This window comes from Pyxicephalus adspersus, chromosome 10 (assembly GCF_032062135.1).
Source record: "Pyxicephalus adspersus chromosome 10, UCB_Pads_2.0, whole genome shotgun sequence".
NCBI lineage: Eukaryota > Metazoa > Chordata > Amphibia > Anura > Pyxicephalidae > Pyxicephalus > Pyxicephalus adspersus.
The window spans coordinates 26,105,022-26,122,194 of record NC_092867.1 but is presented as its reverse complement, the minus strand read 5'-3'; the positions used below and the strand labels follow the sequence as shown (position 1 = coordinate 26,122,194).

The 17,173-nt window shown below is 36.7% G+C and overlaps 1 protein-coding gene across 1 annotated transcript in view; it reads right to left on the bottom strand.

The window, feature by feature from the left end:
- Positions 1-8,193: 8,193 nt before the first annotated feature.
- The window catches only part of ANK3 (ankyrin 3), a gene marked incomplete in the record, with an annotated part of 170,436 nt that continues 161,456 nt past the window's right edge, over positions 8,194-17,173 (bottom strand). The window contains 5 exon segments of the mRNA XM_072423750.1: positions 8,194-9,531; positions 11,165-11,246; positions 13,378-13,449; positions 13,604-13,687; positions 15,870-16,004. Coding sequence (XP_072279851.1) covers positions 11,181-11,246; positions 13,378-13,449; positions 13,604-13,687; positions 15,870-16,004 — 357 coding nt within the window.

The following is a 17,173-nucleotide window of genomic DNA, read 5'->3' as shown; positions in this document are numbered from 1 at the left end:
ATAAATGCTTGGAAAACACACAGCAGCTTACATTTAAATGAAGGCTCTCACATCAAAGTTTCTTTTTTCTAATTGTTGATCTTATAAAAGCAGACCACCAGCTGTTTTGCTAGCCCCATATAATAGTACACTGCTGTACAAGAGCAGAAGAGCCTTCTGGGCAGCAATGTCTGCTTGAATAATTGTAATGATCAACATAATAAGTGGGTATTTAAGTATTGCCTTAATCTACAGCATTACAGAGACAAATTATACATTTTTATAATTCACTTACAGTGGGTGTTCTTTTCGATTATTGCATTTATTGCGAGAGACTGAAATGATACTAGTCTGGCTTTACATAATATATGAATTTATAAAATATATTAAAATAGCTATTATGGTAATAAAACCAACACTAAGCCCAGCTCGTAATACTGTTGTAATACTTATACAAAGCAACCATGGCATTAGGTATAATTACATAAGGAGACAAAGCTTGACAACATAATTGTAGTCTTTAATGTGCTTGTAGCAAACAGTGGAAAGGAAAAGATGAAATCGGATTTTATATCACTAGCAAGCATGGAAATGTTATGGGATATAATGCATTTAAAATACAATTGGTATTTATATTTTGTAGACCACACGATCTCGGGATAATAGGAGTATAGGTAAGGTGACCTTAGAGAGCGATAAGGTATGTCTGCAGGATATGTTCTTTTTTATATTCCATTTTGTTGGATAATCTGTTTGTAATAGGGATAGATTATTCAGTTATCTGTAAGAGTATGGTAGGTGATACCCAGTGGTACAGGATGGGTATTGGTTGGTTATTGCCCCTGGTATTTCCTGGCAATCTCTCTTATTACCTCTGCTCAATGGAAACCATGTGTTGTGTACTATTTCCAGAAGGTTCCTATCCATTCTGCAGGCTGCTTTATTGCATCGCATGTTATTGTGTAAAATAATGCACTTTAACAGGCATATGGCACGGCCTATTTTCCAGCACCTGTCTTTTGATGTATTGTGCTAAAATATATATTTTGATGGACAGAATGGGGAGCATTGTAAGATGGAGAAAACATAATGTGAGCAGTCTAGTCCAAACCTGACAAAGTAGAGGGGCATTATAGGGGTATATTACTTTTGTATTAATTCCACAACAAAACGTTAGATGTCCTAAGAATGTACAGATGACTTTCTCCCTGTATTCAGATCTTTAAATCCAGCACCCATCCCCATAGGATCAGAATATATGCTGCTTAAATAAAGTCATTGGGCATGGTACTTGGAATGCACAGATACCCTGCATCTCCATATCTTTAAATCCTGCACATAGGTTCAGGTGAGTATATGTTGCCTAAATAAAGGCATTGACCTGATTTATTAAAGCTCTCCAAGGCTGGAGAGGATACACATTCATCAGTGAAGCTGATAATCCAAAAAAACCTGAAATGGATCTGGTCTGGGATTCTAAACATTTACCAGCAAATTACAAATCACATTGAAGAAATCCATTCCAGGTTTGCTGGATCACCCAGCTTCCCTGGTGAACGTGTATCCTCTCCAGCCTGGGAGAACTTACATAACTCGGCCCATTGGGCCAGGTTTTAGGAGTGAGCAGTCTTATTCTACGCCCCCAGACCTTTTGATCCAGCACTGTTAAAGTTTAAAAAGATAAGGAAACAAGTCCAGATACACCAACTGAATGAAATACTTAATGAAATAATTCAGTCAGGATTATAACACTTTTGTATATACACTTTCTGTATACTGTATGTGTAAGTGCATCAATATACCAACCATGAAATAGGCATTTACAGAAAAAGGTCAGCAGCCGTATCTCTCATCTAACCTAAATGCATAAAGTAATCCTTACCACAGAACAACCATCTATTATAAAAATAAATCTTTTTGGCTGCATTATATTTAAGCAGTTATAATGGAACTTTTGACAAAGAGTATCCGGGGATGTTCTAGAACAGCATGTGTCCTGTACTTGTCTCTTGGCATTGAGAGATGTTGTCATAGACACTGGTCATCAATATACAATGAGCTATATGGGTTATTTCAGGGACACTGTAACACTGATAATTCTGCTCATTTCATTGCCTGTATTCTTTGTTCAGTTCTTTTGTGTTTTCTCTGCCCTATTCATTTACTGTAAATCCACAACAATAGAATTGAGGCATCTGCACTAATGCAACAAACTAAAATTGGAAAATAAAAAACAAATCTCCCCGACACGGTAGCATTGATGACCTTAAAAACATCTAGAAATAGACAATGTGGATTATAGGAACGAAGGGAAAATATGTTAGGAAAAAATACAGGTATTTATTATTAGAAGCACGCTTCACACATTTATTCCTTTAAAAGATAATTATTTTCACTTGCCCTGCATACATATCCAATGGATGATAAATTGCATGCCCACCCAAAGCTTTTTACTGATTTTTGAATGCTTCTGAAACTTTATTTAGAGAGATTTCTTATTAGTCACTCTAGTCCAGTGTTTCTCAACTATTTCTCATAATCTCATGGAACCCTATGTTCCTCAAGAAGTTGCAAGAGGTTCCTTGAGCAATCTGTGCCTTTCGGGTCACTTACCACTGACACCAATCTTTTTGGCTGTCTGTAATGGTGATGTTCTTCCCACTGACCACCACACTATAATACTGTGAGCTTTAGATATTGTAGCTATTGCCAGGGTTTCCCTAAGTCCTGAAAATTATTTGAGGGTTCCCCAAAGTTAAAAAAGCATGCTCTAGTCCATTCCAAGAGCATCATCATGCAAGCTTTGGTTGAAGGTCTACTTTCAAATTCATTTTTCTTGTTCAATTTTTTAAATAGGTTTTAAAAAAACATGATGGATAATATTGTGGGTGTAGAGCATTCGAACATGTACATCAAAACATAGGATCAGATGAATATCTATATATTAAAGTAATGAAGAGGGGGTATGAGATGGAGGAGAATAGTGGGAAATAGAATGCAGAGGGATGGGTTGGGGTTTAGTGGGACATCCAGGCTAATGGTGGTCCTCTTATGAGGACTATGAAACCGCATGTTTATAATGAAAGGAAGAATTTTATTATGGTTCCAAGTTGGGTTAAAAATCTTTACGCATAGTTGCCATCTCCTTTATATTTGATTGGTCAGCATATCTTCAGGTTTCTCATTTTTACTTGAGTAAGGTAGCACTCAGGCTGTGATGTTGTTCGAAGAACATTTGAGTACATAGTTGGGATCTTCGGAGAGAAGATCATGAAAATGATATTCATGATCATGAAAAATCATGAATAGTAACACACCATGCTTGTAGTGGAAAGGCCTTGTCTGTAAGTGTAGGGGAGAAGTAATTATGTAGTCTTGTAGAAGGTAGGGGATTCTTAATGAACCTCATCACAGCATAGGCCCTGATTTATTAAAGTTCTCCAAGGCTGGAGAGAATACACTTTCACCAGTGAAGCTGGGTGATCCAGCAAACCTGGGATGGATCTGGTCCAGAATTGAAAACATTTGCTAACAAATAGCTAATGACTTATAGGAAATCCATTCCAGGTTTTCTGTTTCACCCAGCTGATGAAAGTGTATTCTCTCCAGCCTTGGAGAACTTTAATAAAACAGGGCCATAGTGTTTACTGTCACCTAAAGGACAGGGCAGTAGAATAAAGTTACATTCTCTGAAAGCACAGTCATCTTCTTCCATAAAATATGAAAACAAATTCATCACTAGCACAATTGCATTAAAGCAAACATTTTGGCAGGTAAAATATCCTTTATTTACACTGCATTGCAGAATTTAGTTGTTTGGATAGCGTTGACTTTATTGCTATCCTGAGTTTGGTATTTACTATGTGATGACTGTTCTGTGGCTGTAGAGTTGAATGCAGACAGTTTTACTTGTTACTGAATACTGCATTATCTACCCCTATTCATGTGGTCAGGTTCACATACCACAAATAGACAGGTTCCATGAAATGTAATGACCTTTTGAATTGAAAATTGAGAAAAGAACTGGAAGTGACTAAGGCTGCTGAGAAATGCAATTACTCTTCAACAATGTAACTCAGGTTATCAGTTTTCCTTGAACAAACCTGAGAGAGTTTCCATTTGTATAAAAAAGCCTAAGAACATGAAATGATCTAAAATTTATTTTTTGCAGTTTACTATTTGCAAAGATATCAATTTTATTTATGTGGGGACCCAGAGGAGGCCGTCTGCAGGATACAAACTGTCTAGATAAAAAATAACTCCAACAAACCAAAGGATTGCCACCATTACCTGTAACCCTTGTATATTCTGTAAATGTTTATTAAATGCATTCTCTACAATAAAACACATACAGACAAAATGAGACATACAGATAATGAGCCTGTCATTGCTGACCTCCTAAGAATGCTAGTTTCTATGGTTGTCCTAATTTTAATACTTAGAAGACCTTGCCTGCAGAGCAGAAAGTCAGTATGAAATCAGAATGTATAATGAGTGTACTTGCTCCATGCCAGAGCCTCGGAATCTGATTTACAGGCAAGAGGCATATTCAGGGAAAGTCAATGTTGGCAGCCTGCATATTCTTTCAATACATCTTTCCATTAAAGGTAGAAACTGGACCAGAAAGCACATCCAGCCACTGTTTGATTTCTTTAATTAGCTCATTTGCAATTAGCATATTTGATAATCAGTTTTCTGGGATTTAAAAGGGAATTCTGTAGCTTTGAATTTACAAAGTGATCTGATTAAATCTCTTTCATGGCAAATGCTTGACATAGCTATAGTATATAGATCAGAATACACAGAGCTTACCTCTTCTGAAGACTTCCATCCAGCTTCATTATGTTCAGTACAAGTGGCATGAGTTGTTGGCCTTTGTTAATTCTGCTTCTATAAATAAAATACATTATCCAGATAGATACATACAAAATGTTGTGGTGCCATGTGGGGATACGTATGGATTCTCATTTTGTGACTTCAATACTTTATTTATCAGTCATACAGTTGAAGAACAATTGTGAGGAAAGTAAAATTATAACCTCTGATCTGCCCCATGTTTTTTGATCAGTGATTTGGAAACTGATAAAACATTACATTGGAAAGACAGTCAAAGAAGTAGCATTATCAGGCCAGTCATGACAGCTAACATATTTCACTCACAAAGCCTCCATTAGATTTCCTCTACAATCATAAACTCATAAAAAATTGTTGGCAAGACTGCTCGTGAAATTGGGCCATCATAGCTAAAACACACAAGGCGTAACATCTCTGTAAAATGTATCCATAATTCGGGCAGGACATTTGTTTCTCTGCATTTATGTATGAAAGATCTAAATTCATATAGGAAAACCGGCGTAAGGACAGAGTAGTCAATATAAACATTACCAGTTGTTCCCAGCTGATCTGTATAACACAGGTTTCTGAGTTTGCTTCAGGGCCATTGTCCTTTGTGGAAGAGGCTCCAAGAAGGTCTACCAATAACTTCATAGATTCACCCTTAATGTAACTAGTGGGCCCAAAAGCTGCTTATCAGGACCACTCGCCCCATTAGGAAGAAGAATTTTATATTTCTAATTTAACAAACTTGTTTCAATAATTTGGTTGTTATGTAACTACAAATCATTGTCTTACATAACTTTACAAAAAACAATATGACTAACACCACATTGAGAGATGAATGCAGGGCATTTAGACAATAGATCTCTCGTAAAAGTTACATTTTAATATGATTTAGTTTAGTTTGAAAACAAATAAAAATGTGGGCTTGCTTTCTCCAAAACAAAATGTGTCTGGTGTGTCATGCCATTAGGCAAGGCAGGAATGGAAAGTTCAGTAAATACATCAAGGCATTGAACTATAATTCTCAGCAGTTATTATAATATTAATTCCCTGGCTGTCACTTTGATAGCATTCTTGTTTCAGATCACTGAACCTCAATGTAATTAGAATTTTCAGGGTGCCAGCAATGGCAGACCATGTAATTATATGACGTGTATCTGAAAGGGACCCACTTTATAAATAGGGAAGAAACTGGAATTAAAAGGAACTAAGGGGCAAACAGCAAAAAGAGGGTGCAAAAACTAGTTACCAGTATTGTTTAATATTTCTCTACCGCTTATCTTATCCACCCCATGAGGGATCAACAATGCTTTTTTCTGAAGTACGAGGCAGCCATCTAGGAAAATAGGTGTACTTTCTTCTTCCTATCAGGGCCTCCAGCACGAGTGAGAGCGCAGTAGTGACATCTTTAAATCTCACTGCCAATCTGATATAAGTAGCAGTCAATGTAAGCAGTGCCTGGCTCTCATACTGCAGTTATACGGCTATGGAGTGCCTAGACATTCTCACACAACAGGAAGCACATTGCTAGATTCCAGGAAGGACTTCTAAAATTGTTCATCAAGTTGCTTAGGTTTCAACTCAACAAAAAAGTTGCACTTTGGTCTGTTAGAATAACTTATTTATAGGCATCCTTGGGAGATATTTTAATGATATCGCATTTTTAATTGGAAATTGTCATGATATGACATCCATAAGGTCCGTTCCATTATTATTTACTAAATATTTTTAATGACACCCAGTTTAAACCAATAAATAAAACACATGAAAAGGAAAATACAGCATAGACATTTGGCCTGATTTATAAAAGCTCTACAAGGCTTCTGTCTACAGGATTGACACCTGATTTCCTGGACAATGCTGTATCTTTGTGTACAAACCGTGACAATGGGGAAAAACATTAAAATACGTTCTAGCGTCCCACACTTTAGAGTATTGTCAGCACTTTATTTTGCACAAGGGCTTCAATAGAGGCCCTCCGAATGAAGTGTTTTATGTCATTACAATTATGTATATGTGCTGATCACTCTACTAAATCAGAGCAAATATGTTTTTACTCCAGAAATTCCGTACCTTTTTCATAAACGAGGACAGACTTTAAAGGCTTACATTTTCTTTTCATAAGCGCTTTACCTATCAACTAAGCAGATCTGTATTACTTTTAAATTACCTTTTTTATGTATAAGTGGATTTTTTACGTAATGTTTCTCTGTACAGTGAAAGTAGGGAATTGAGTTGACCTTTTTGAGTCACACCTGCACATACCCATGAGAGGTTTTGAAAGAGGCTAAAAGAATTGAAAGATTTCAGACAGACGATCCAATTATCCAGATCAAAGCCTATTTGTGGAATTCAGCAGGTCTACCCATACTACACTAAAAGACCTTTGGAAAGCCAGATGCACAAACTAGGAATTGCCAAATACTATAGATATTGTTCAGGCAATACTAATAAAGAAGTTCAATTGATAAGAGCAAGACGTATACATTGCAGCTTTAAAGAAATTTGAAACAAAATGATATTGTTTTTTCTTAAAGAATAAAAGATAAATGCTGATTGTTCCCAATATGCAACAGATCCCCCTTTCCTCATATTCTTTGAACCAGTGTTTTTATTTGTTCTCCAGTAAATTGCAAAAAAAAAAAAATGAAAAACTGCAGCAACACCTAACTTGAATTTCCTGCAATGATGATTTACTAAAGGAGTTTTCCTTTTTGCAGGAATACCTAATCATATGCAAGGAAGAATAATAAAGAATACGATTTTTGCTTGCACATATTTAGACAATTAAAGTCAAGCACGATTTTCACACATTCACCAAGCTGAAGTGAATGTTTCCTTTAACGAAGTCAATAAGCCTAAATCTCTAATGTCCATGTTGGTGGTGCTGCATATAAAATCTGAGATATTCAACCCAAATTGCAACTTTTTTTGACGTAAGGCAACAAAAACGGAAGTACAAAGTGTGGGTGTATGTGATGTTTTGCCTTGCCTGGAGTTCTTTTTAAATTAAACCTGTAATTTGCTCATTCAAGACAAGTAACATGTTCACTGGATGGTCTACCCCTTCCATTTTTTACATTCACATCCACAGGCTCCCTGCTATCACACTACAAAATACTCGCTACTTCCAGGTATTGGCAAGCATGTGACTTTCTGTCCATTTTTTTGATGGCTAATTGCGAGGGCCGATTGCCATCATGTACTCTAGAAACAAAACTAAAACAGGAATTTTGTAGTGGGCTGCTGACAAACAGAGGAGAAGGATAAGCATTAGCCTAGGAAAGGGGGCAATTAAAAATTGTTCCTTTGCCCTATTTTCACGTAAAGCATCAGTCCCTTTCACTAATCTAAATAAAAAAAAATAACGCAAAGCAGTTTTAAACACAATTTATTTTTTTTTGTTTTAAATAATCAACTAGATCATCCAGTGTTTTTTTGATTTCATACATTGTTATTAGAGCTATTATCAATGAATGCTGTTTCCATATGAAGAGAATCAACAAATAAAAAGATTTCACCAAAATCCAAATAAAAATGCCCTTTAAAACACAGCAGCATTAACAACCTAATATTACACTGCTAGAATGAATACAGATGATCGGCTTGACTGAAAAGAGTCTACATCTTATAGCCAGTACACAATACAGTAAGGACTTTACATCGTGCTGCTTGCCTAAGATCTAATTGCTTCTTCTCAGTTGGTTGTGCTTTGCCTAAGCACAGAGTCACCTTTTAAGCCATAAGCCCACCCTTGTAAAAGCAATACAGTAAGTGCCTATCACTATGCACTACTGTACAATATATTAATTTTTTTTTCTCTTCAAAGTTCATGAAAGTATATTGGCAACAGCGACAAGATTAAATAAAGGGCGTTGTGTGAAAAAGAGCTAAAATGTTGTTTGGTTCATGTTTAGTGTAACCTTTGCAAAGTTGAAAATAAAAACCTGAATTCAAAATCAAGGTGAAAGAGATACATGCACCAAAATATTAAATGACCCGGGATTGCCAACATTCCCGTTTTTTTGTGTACTATTTACTTTTGCAGCAGAATTAAAGAAATTGTGTAAAATCTGCTTGGCTTTGTTTATTTTTTTTTCCATATACAAACATTTTAATTGATAATATACAAGATTTTGTGAAGACGCACCCAGTATACCCACCCTTTTGTGAAGTCTTACTAGATGTCTATCTGGATTTATGAATATGTGAGCGACATCCGATTGGTGCGTTATTAACATGAACTGTAGTCTTGTTAGAATTTTATACAAGTGTCACTTATTTACAGCAATTGATGATTTATAAAAGAAAAGAGCATTTTAGACCCCAACTTTCAGGGTTTAGATAAAATAAGGCGAACTGTTGCTTATTTAGTGATTAGTATATGTCTTTCACAAGTCCAACCAACATCATCTTCTAGGATAGTGTTGCAGGAATCTCCCGATGCTTGGGTTGATGACCAGACCAGCATGGTGTCTCATATATACACTGCATTGTAAACTGCACACTCCTCGACCCCATCTGAATGAAAGGTGATTTTTCCCATGCTCTGTTTAATTGGCTCATGCTAAAATAAAGGTTTCTTGCATAAAAAAAAACCCATGCGGTTAATGTGTGGAAGCGGCAAACACACACTTTTTTTTTTCAGTGATTTCCACTAAAATTTCTGTTCTTCTGAAAGTGTCTTCAGAATACTGTCAGTAACCATTGATCCTAAGGGAAAGAAGAAAGGGCAACATTTTAGTTTAATGGTGTTTTAGTAGCTTTGAAACAACTCCAACCAAACAAGGTGAAAGCATCTGTTGGGTCTTTGGGGGAGGTTTCCCATTACTTCTATTCAAGATGGGTAGTCATAGGAAAACACTATAAGGGGGTGACATAAAAAATATAAAAAAACTAAAACATGGTCTCTGCTGTTAAGCTATAAATTAAAATCAAGCCAAAAAATAGCCAAATCATTTTTCTTTTAGTTTTTGGTACAGCAGAAAAGATTTAGTACTTCTGTCAGAATGATATTTCCTGTCTGTGATCCCCATTTAAGAATGTAAAAGTAGGTATCTAGGCAAAACCTTTTTTTTACTTTTGAAAAATTGTCACTGAGAAAGAAAGAGTAAATCCAACATTTCTGAATTGTCCCCAGAGGAGGAAATAAAGAAAAACTGTCCAATGAGTACAACTCTTTTGGGGATACCCCTAGCAAATCCCAAATGTAGGGGGAATTTCCTATTTAATGTCCTGTGCCCATCTTTGGGGCACAAAATTGAGGCAAATTGTACAAAAATGTCAGTGGTTTTAACACCTTTTGGTCTAGGCAAATGATAAAAATACCATCAATCTTAACATGTTTTTTGAATAGCACTAAAAACGTGAACAGCATCACCATCACAGAAAGCACCTAATGGGGTCATAGGAAGCACAGATACCTTACCAAACTCTTATCAAAAGCCAAATCAGATTTACTTTGGACTGCTTCTATTGTAGATCACAGAGGATAATTGATAAATAATGCAGATTATCACACCTACTATATTTTGGGGGATGTGAAGCTAAATTGGTAACTCAAGGGCCTGTTCAAATTTCTGCATTTAGTGGAGAAAAAAAAATTATTTTTTTATTTACTAGTAGTAGTAGGGGCATTTAAAATAATCTCATGCCACTGTAGGCAGTTAAAACATAACTAGTGTGCAAAATATTATATCTAAATTCTATTTATTTTTGCTATTAAGTGTATAGAAGAAGTGAATGAAAGGGCATTAGTTTGTTTGTCTCAATGAATATTGTGTGGTTAAAAGCTCCAAAACTATTAAATGCACAGCAAGCATTAATAATAACAGGTTTCCTTACTAAATATCAGTGAAAGCCTTAATCAGCCATTGGACTCATCCCTGATCAATAGAAGCTAATGAAGCAAATACTCAGATTTTACTCCTTCAGCAATGCTGCAGGTGAAAAGAGGTATTGTGGCCCATCAAAGCCGATATGGTGTTGCACTGAAGTTACTAGGCCACGTCTTTGCTCCACTTATAAACTACCCCCAAGCATCTCTCAAATACATTGGGCGTGAGATATCTCTCCAAGGCTGGAGATAATATACTTTCATCAGTGCAGCTGGGTTACCCAGCAAATCAGGAATACATTTTTTTGAAGTCATTTGCTATTTCCTAGCAAATGTTTTGAATCCTTGACCAGATCCATTTAGGGTTTGCTGGATTACCCAGCTTCACTGACTAAAGTGTATCCTCTCCAGCATTGGAGATTTTTAATAAATCAGGCCTATAGAATGAGTTCCAGGACATTGGGGATGTATGTATAAATCTGCTCCCAAATAGTATACCAAAAAACTAACCTTAAGCGCTGTGGTATTATGAAAAGCTTTTCTTCTCTACATGCCGGACTTCCTTCTTGGTTTTCACTTTAATAGCGTCACTCTGCAATGAAAAGAAAAATATTATACATATAGTAACAGAGGTCATTCTTGTTACAATCAATACGGAACTCTAGGCAAATATAAAAACTCACTTTAAACATAGTTTCAGGTACATATTTTTATCAACTTCCCATAGCCCCCTGCACACCATAAAAAAAAGTGAAGGTGGAAGATTTTAGGCCAAGCAACCATTGCAGAGTGCATTCTGTCTAGAACGTATCAAGGTATTTTTGCATTATTAGATAGTTTTTGGGGTAAAGGAGGTCACTAGTGTGCTGATACTCATTCACTGTCATATGGCGAGGGGAGAATGAATCAGGCTTCACAGCTGCAAGGGTGAATGGTCATGTCATTCTAAAATGCAATGTAGAATCACATGTGATTAACAGGAATGATTATACACCATTACAAATATTTTGTATGTATGTATTTCAGCTGAGTGTTTGTGTGTTAAGCCGTTTGGCTGGAGTTCCGCTTCAATTTATTTTTACAGACTGGACAGATTACAAAAAAAAAAAAAAAGAAAACCTGCAATAATACTGCAGACATAGGGTAGAGACACAAAAAGTTAACATGATCATAATAAATCCAGACTAGTTATTACAGACTTATAGGATAATAACAAAAATGAAAAACAGAGCTAAACTACAGCACAACATAACACAACGGGTAACACTATACAACACTACTACATGCTGATCAGAGCTACAAATCTATCTACATAGACCACAATAATCTCTTGTGTTCCACAATTTTGTTGTGTAAGGTTTAGATTTAGATGAAAAAAAATAAACAACAGAGTGGTATTTCAACCTGGTATTTCTTGCTGTAACCATTGTCATCACCTTCACAAATGTGAAAGAGTCTCCAAGAGGGTAAATGCCAACATTTACCATGCACTGCAGAAAGAAGCTATTTAATCTACCATTTGTCAAGACTAGGGATAGGAAGAACTGCAGAAAGGCATGGGGAGCTGGGCACTGCCATGGGGGACATTTACCAATGAAAAACATTAAAAATAAGTGCTGTTCAATAGGTAGGGGACATTTTCTTGTGGCATTAAAGGCAAGTTCCTTATAGAAGAAGCATGGGGATACTTTAACACAGCTGATTCCATGGATTTTAGGCTTTTAGTTGAGCAGAACTTTTTGCAGTGACACCTCAGTAAGTCCTATGCCAGCTGCATTTACACTGTTTGTAAGCTAATACCACTCAGGTGGTATCCGACACGTGGCTCTTTTGTTGGCAGCTTTGCCTATCTCTATGGCTGTGATTTGGCATTCTAGTGGCTACCTATCATATACACTAGGCTGTGGTAATTGTTTTTACCCTACTTGTACATAGTGTACACTGATGCTGAAGCTGCTCCTGTCATGGCCTCCATTATCCACATCAAGCAACTTTTCTTATCCGCTGCACCATCAGCCTTCTCCTCATCAGATCTCTCCCACTGCCAAGCCATGTCTCTTTCTCCCACCCACCCCAGTCATGTAAGCTGCTCCTTTACAACCTATTTCCCCATCCAGTCACTGCTCTTCCTAGCCTCCTACTTTTTAACTGGTCTCAATCACATCTTGCTTCTCCAACACTTGAAATACTTACCACCATATAATATAGCATTTTATAGCGTTTTAGATTAAGAATACACCATGCTATACAGTGATTATCAAATATAACACATTGAGGTTGACATATTATGTTCACTTTAAAAAGTGAAAATTCAATTAAATGGGTGACTCCAACTGTCCAATCGTGTGCTAAGGGAAGTCCTGTTTTTTTAAACAAACTTTGCATGATTGGGTATTCTGCGTAGAGTGAGCTTTCACTTACCCTAGCTGCATCACATGCACATATTAAACATGCTTTACTTCTTATGTCAACCCCAGGCTAATAAGTTAAGGTCATGTAGCAGGTACCCAGTAGCTTAGTCAAATTATGTAGTAATAAAAAATCTTTTTTGACTTTGCTTATTGCTTCCAGTCATGCACTACAAAGCAGCACACCGCTGTAGTAAACACCCCAACATACCAGGAATCCGTTAAAACCAAACAGATACAAACAAAATTGTCAGAGAGATCAAAAATTGTAGGATACACAGCATACACCACAGCACGACAAGATGAATTACTAGCCCCAACTGTTACAGTTCCAACTACTTTTTTCTCTTGTGGAACCATAACTCGTCTCACGACTTTCCGTGTCACCTATGAGAAGCAGGAATATTGACTGTGTTTCTTGTATGGACTTGTGAAAGATACATGAAAACACTGCACTGTGTTAGTTGTCAAACATTAGAATATACCAATGCACACAAAGGTTTCTGGGAAATCACAGCAGCAGAAAATACAGATCATTTACTTTTCGTGTGATGATGTTTCCTTCTTCATCTGTATACTGTTCTTCTGTAACAGATTCACCAGGAATGCTTTTTACTTCATCCCCCTAAAGAGCGTCAGAGCATCACATCAATCGTATATCTTAAGACCTATTTACATGGCAATCCAGACATGCAGGATAGGCAAGTAAACACGCTGTAGGGCAGCATGGCAAGGCAGGATAGGGTTCAAACTGGCAATATAGCCAAGTTAAAGGAGAATGATATTAACTCTAATTGTTAAAGCAAGTCTCTCATTATTTATTTATTCCAGCAGTTACAAAAACAACTTGTTCCTTTATTTCTCCCTAACTTTTGTCTACATGAACCTAATTCTACACAGTGAGTGCCAACTTTGAACTGCTGGCAAACACCATCTCCATATACATTGTGGTGTACTGTATTACCTGCCAACCCAATTGGATAAGAGTGTACAGAGGTCTAAAATAGGGCGCCGCCGGTTGTATGCAGATGCCATTAGAGGATCATAGGCCCAAAAATAGGCTTTAAGGTCAATGAAAAGTATAGGTTCAGGCAGGTATGACAGACAATACAAATATTTCATTCAGAACTGCCTGATGTCCTCTATGTGGACATCTCCTTCAGATGTCTTCTATGTCAGGACTATCAGATTATAAGGAGTAGTAAAAAAATTATTGAATCACATCAGAACTGCAGTGTCGATACCAACACACTGGATAACATGACAGGGTATTATAGTGATTTTTATTAATAGATCCATGATCCATGAACGACAGAAGACCAACGGAAGTGTAGGGAGGAGAGGGCATTGTGGTGTTGCTCTCTTGTTCAACCCCCTGCCCTCTCCAAAGAACATAAGAACAACACGGTGCAGTATATGCAGGGCTTGTTCATTCATCTTTCAGTTATTTGTTGTTGGCAAAGACAAAAATCTGTGTATGTAGCTTGTGACTATCATGTGAACTTGTTCTTGGTTAAGTAAACACTTTTGGTTCTGCTTGCAGGACACTTGGCTAAGCCATCTGCCACGAGCCTGAAATGGTATGTGTGTGGCTTGAATAAGGCCTTTGAACATTAGGGTAAAACATTAATGCAACTAATAATGTCACCCATGAGTCTGTTACTGGAATTTGACTGTACTGCTAGTCACCCATGCAACCTGTTTTGGGAAACAGCAATGTAGTAAATCCTTTATTATGCTTTCATGATGGAACGAGCTTGCTGTTATACTTCTTATCAGTAAAGTTTTGGGTGTCCAGTTAAAACACCCTTTTGCAGCACTTACACCAAGTTCAACCTGATTGTTTCCAGGTGCATTTGTTCTTTGTTTCAATAAAAAGCTGAATATTGAAAATATAAAAAGGAACCAAATGAAAGGATTCCCCTGATGTTTTGATGAAATAAAGCAATTTTTATCAGAAACCAACATCCTGCGGATTTAAATTACAATAGACGTTTCTTATTAGCCCTTGCACCCTTCTTTTTAGGTACAGAATACTAGATTATGGTTTATAATCCTGAAACATTGGGGAAGATAAAATACTCCTGATACAGCTACTGAAAAGCTAAAAGGAAGAGGTACAAGCAAGAGGTTACCGGTCTACATGATATTCACAGCAAAAGAGTTATGGAATAAAACAAACCAAGGTTAAGGTCACATCATTACCAGAAAGCACTGAATTATGGCCATAATCATTTATAACTGCTGAAAACATTATGAGGTCAGTTAGATTTGGCCATGCTATAAAATGCAATATATACTTTATTAAATATTTTATCAGCATTCTCATTGACACAAATGGCAATCTAAAAGCTTTTATTTTTCCTAACATTTGCTGGAGACTGATTTTGTGCACTTGGCAAGGACTGAAAATGAAGATTTACATATGAATCAAGAACGATCAAATTTCTTAACTAGAAAGGTTAAAATTACCTATTAAGAACTGCTTTTAAAGCAGTACCTGCAAGGCATTAGTGCAGATGTACTGAGGAACATGCAGATAGCTATAGTGTGAGAGTCTACAGCAACCTAAGTCCTGAGAGCAGCTAAATCCATGCTACGGGTTACTGTGTTCCATGGCTGACATTAGCTTATAAAATGTCTACTTCTGGAGTTTAGTATACATAAAAACGTATGTATTTATGTGTATATTTATATATATACATACATAAACACATAATAGATTTTAGAAAGAAAGCAAACGTTCAAAGAAACCTCAAAAAAAATCCATGCTGGGGTCCGAGCTGGCATTCGGACATACTCGGTACCTTATATATCAATCTCCGCCGAGTAATTTTCGTAGTGATCTTTCGTTCCTCATCTGAGCTTGACTCAGTCTCATATTCACTGTTACTGCCACTAGATTCCTGATAAATGCATTTTAGGCATGTTTTACCAGCAGACTTAAAGGAAAAAGAAATATTTTTATCTATGACACAGGAGGGACATGGTTACTTTGAAGTTTCACAGATGATGCTAAAATATGTGCTTAACATAACCATCTACCAAACAATTGATTTTTTTGTTTACTAATCACAAAGATAGAAGTATGGAAGATGCCATTCTTGGTCAGAGGTCACCTGAAGTTTGGCAGGGACAGCTTCTCATCTGACTGACCTTACACACTCCCATCTCTTATCTTCTCAATGTACATTGTGGAAGGTCAGAAACCAACCTTGGCAATCCAACTAAAGTGTAGAAAAAAACTAATACTAGGAGTGAACTTGAGCCTGCAGAGTTTTGCTTTCCATAACAGGTACTATTTATAATACTTTCCAAACTTTAGAATGGCTTTTCTCATAGGGTGCTGGACCCAGATAGCTTGTGTTTTTAAAGCTCCACAAACTCTCAAAATGAGGCCATACAAACCATAAAAAAGTAAATGAAATACTGATGTTTACCTTTATAGTTCTCTATTGTGCCAACAACACTTTAGAATGGTGTTTGGTGTGTGTGTGTGTGGGGGGGAGGTGATCTCAATTTGTCCATGTTCACTGTGTAGCCCTATTTAGGCTACCTAATTTCATTCTCTGGGCTGAAACAATAAGCAGTTATCAGCCCTTTCTGTACAGTCCATGTCTAGACTACAAAACTATACACTGATGGTAAATATATAGGCAGAGTACTCTTAAGTACTTTCTCTCCAACACCAGTGCTCAGGGGAAGTCTGCGGATATCTGAAATGGATGTAAGAAGAGACTAAAAGGCACTATGGTTTGAAGCTGGCATTGAACTGGTAATTAAGATAACATGCTACATGTGCATATTTCTAGAAGATGGGAATGTGCCCCTTTTATAACTCATCAAGCATTATTTTTAGTGCAACAGCTGCTATATGACATTTCAAACACACTGTGTATTTGGTAAGGGCCAATGACTCGGAAGGTACTGGAACCACTGTATCAGTATTTCAACCAAGCAGAAAGAATATAAAGAAGCAGAGATCGGGCTTGGCTGCCAGTGGAAAATAGGAAAGTTTTAGATGTAATAGTTCTCATTTATCCAGTTAAAAACATGTTTAAGTATGGTTAGGTTCTGAAATTAATAAATGAAAAATTACTGTATGCAGTAA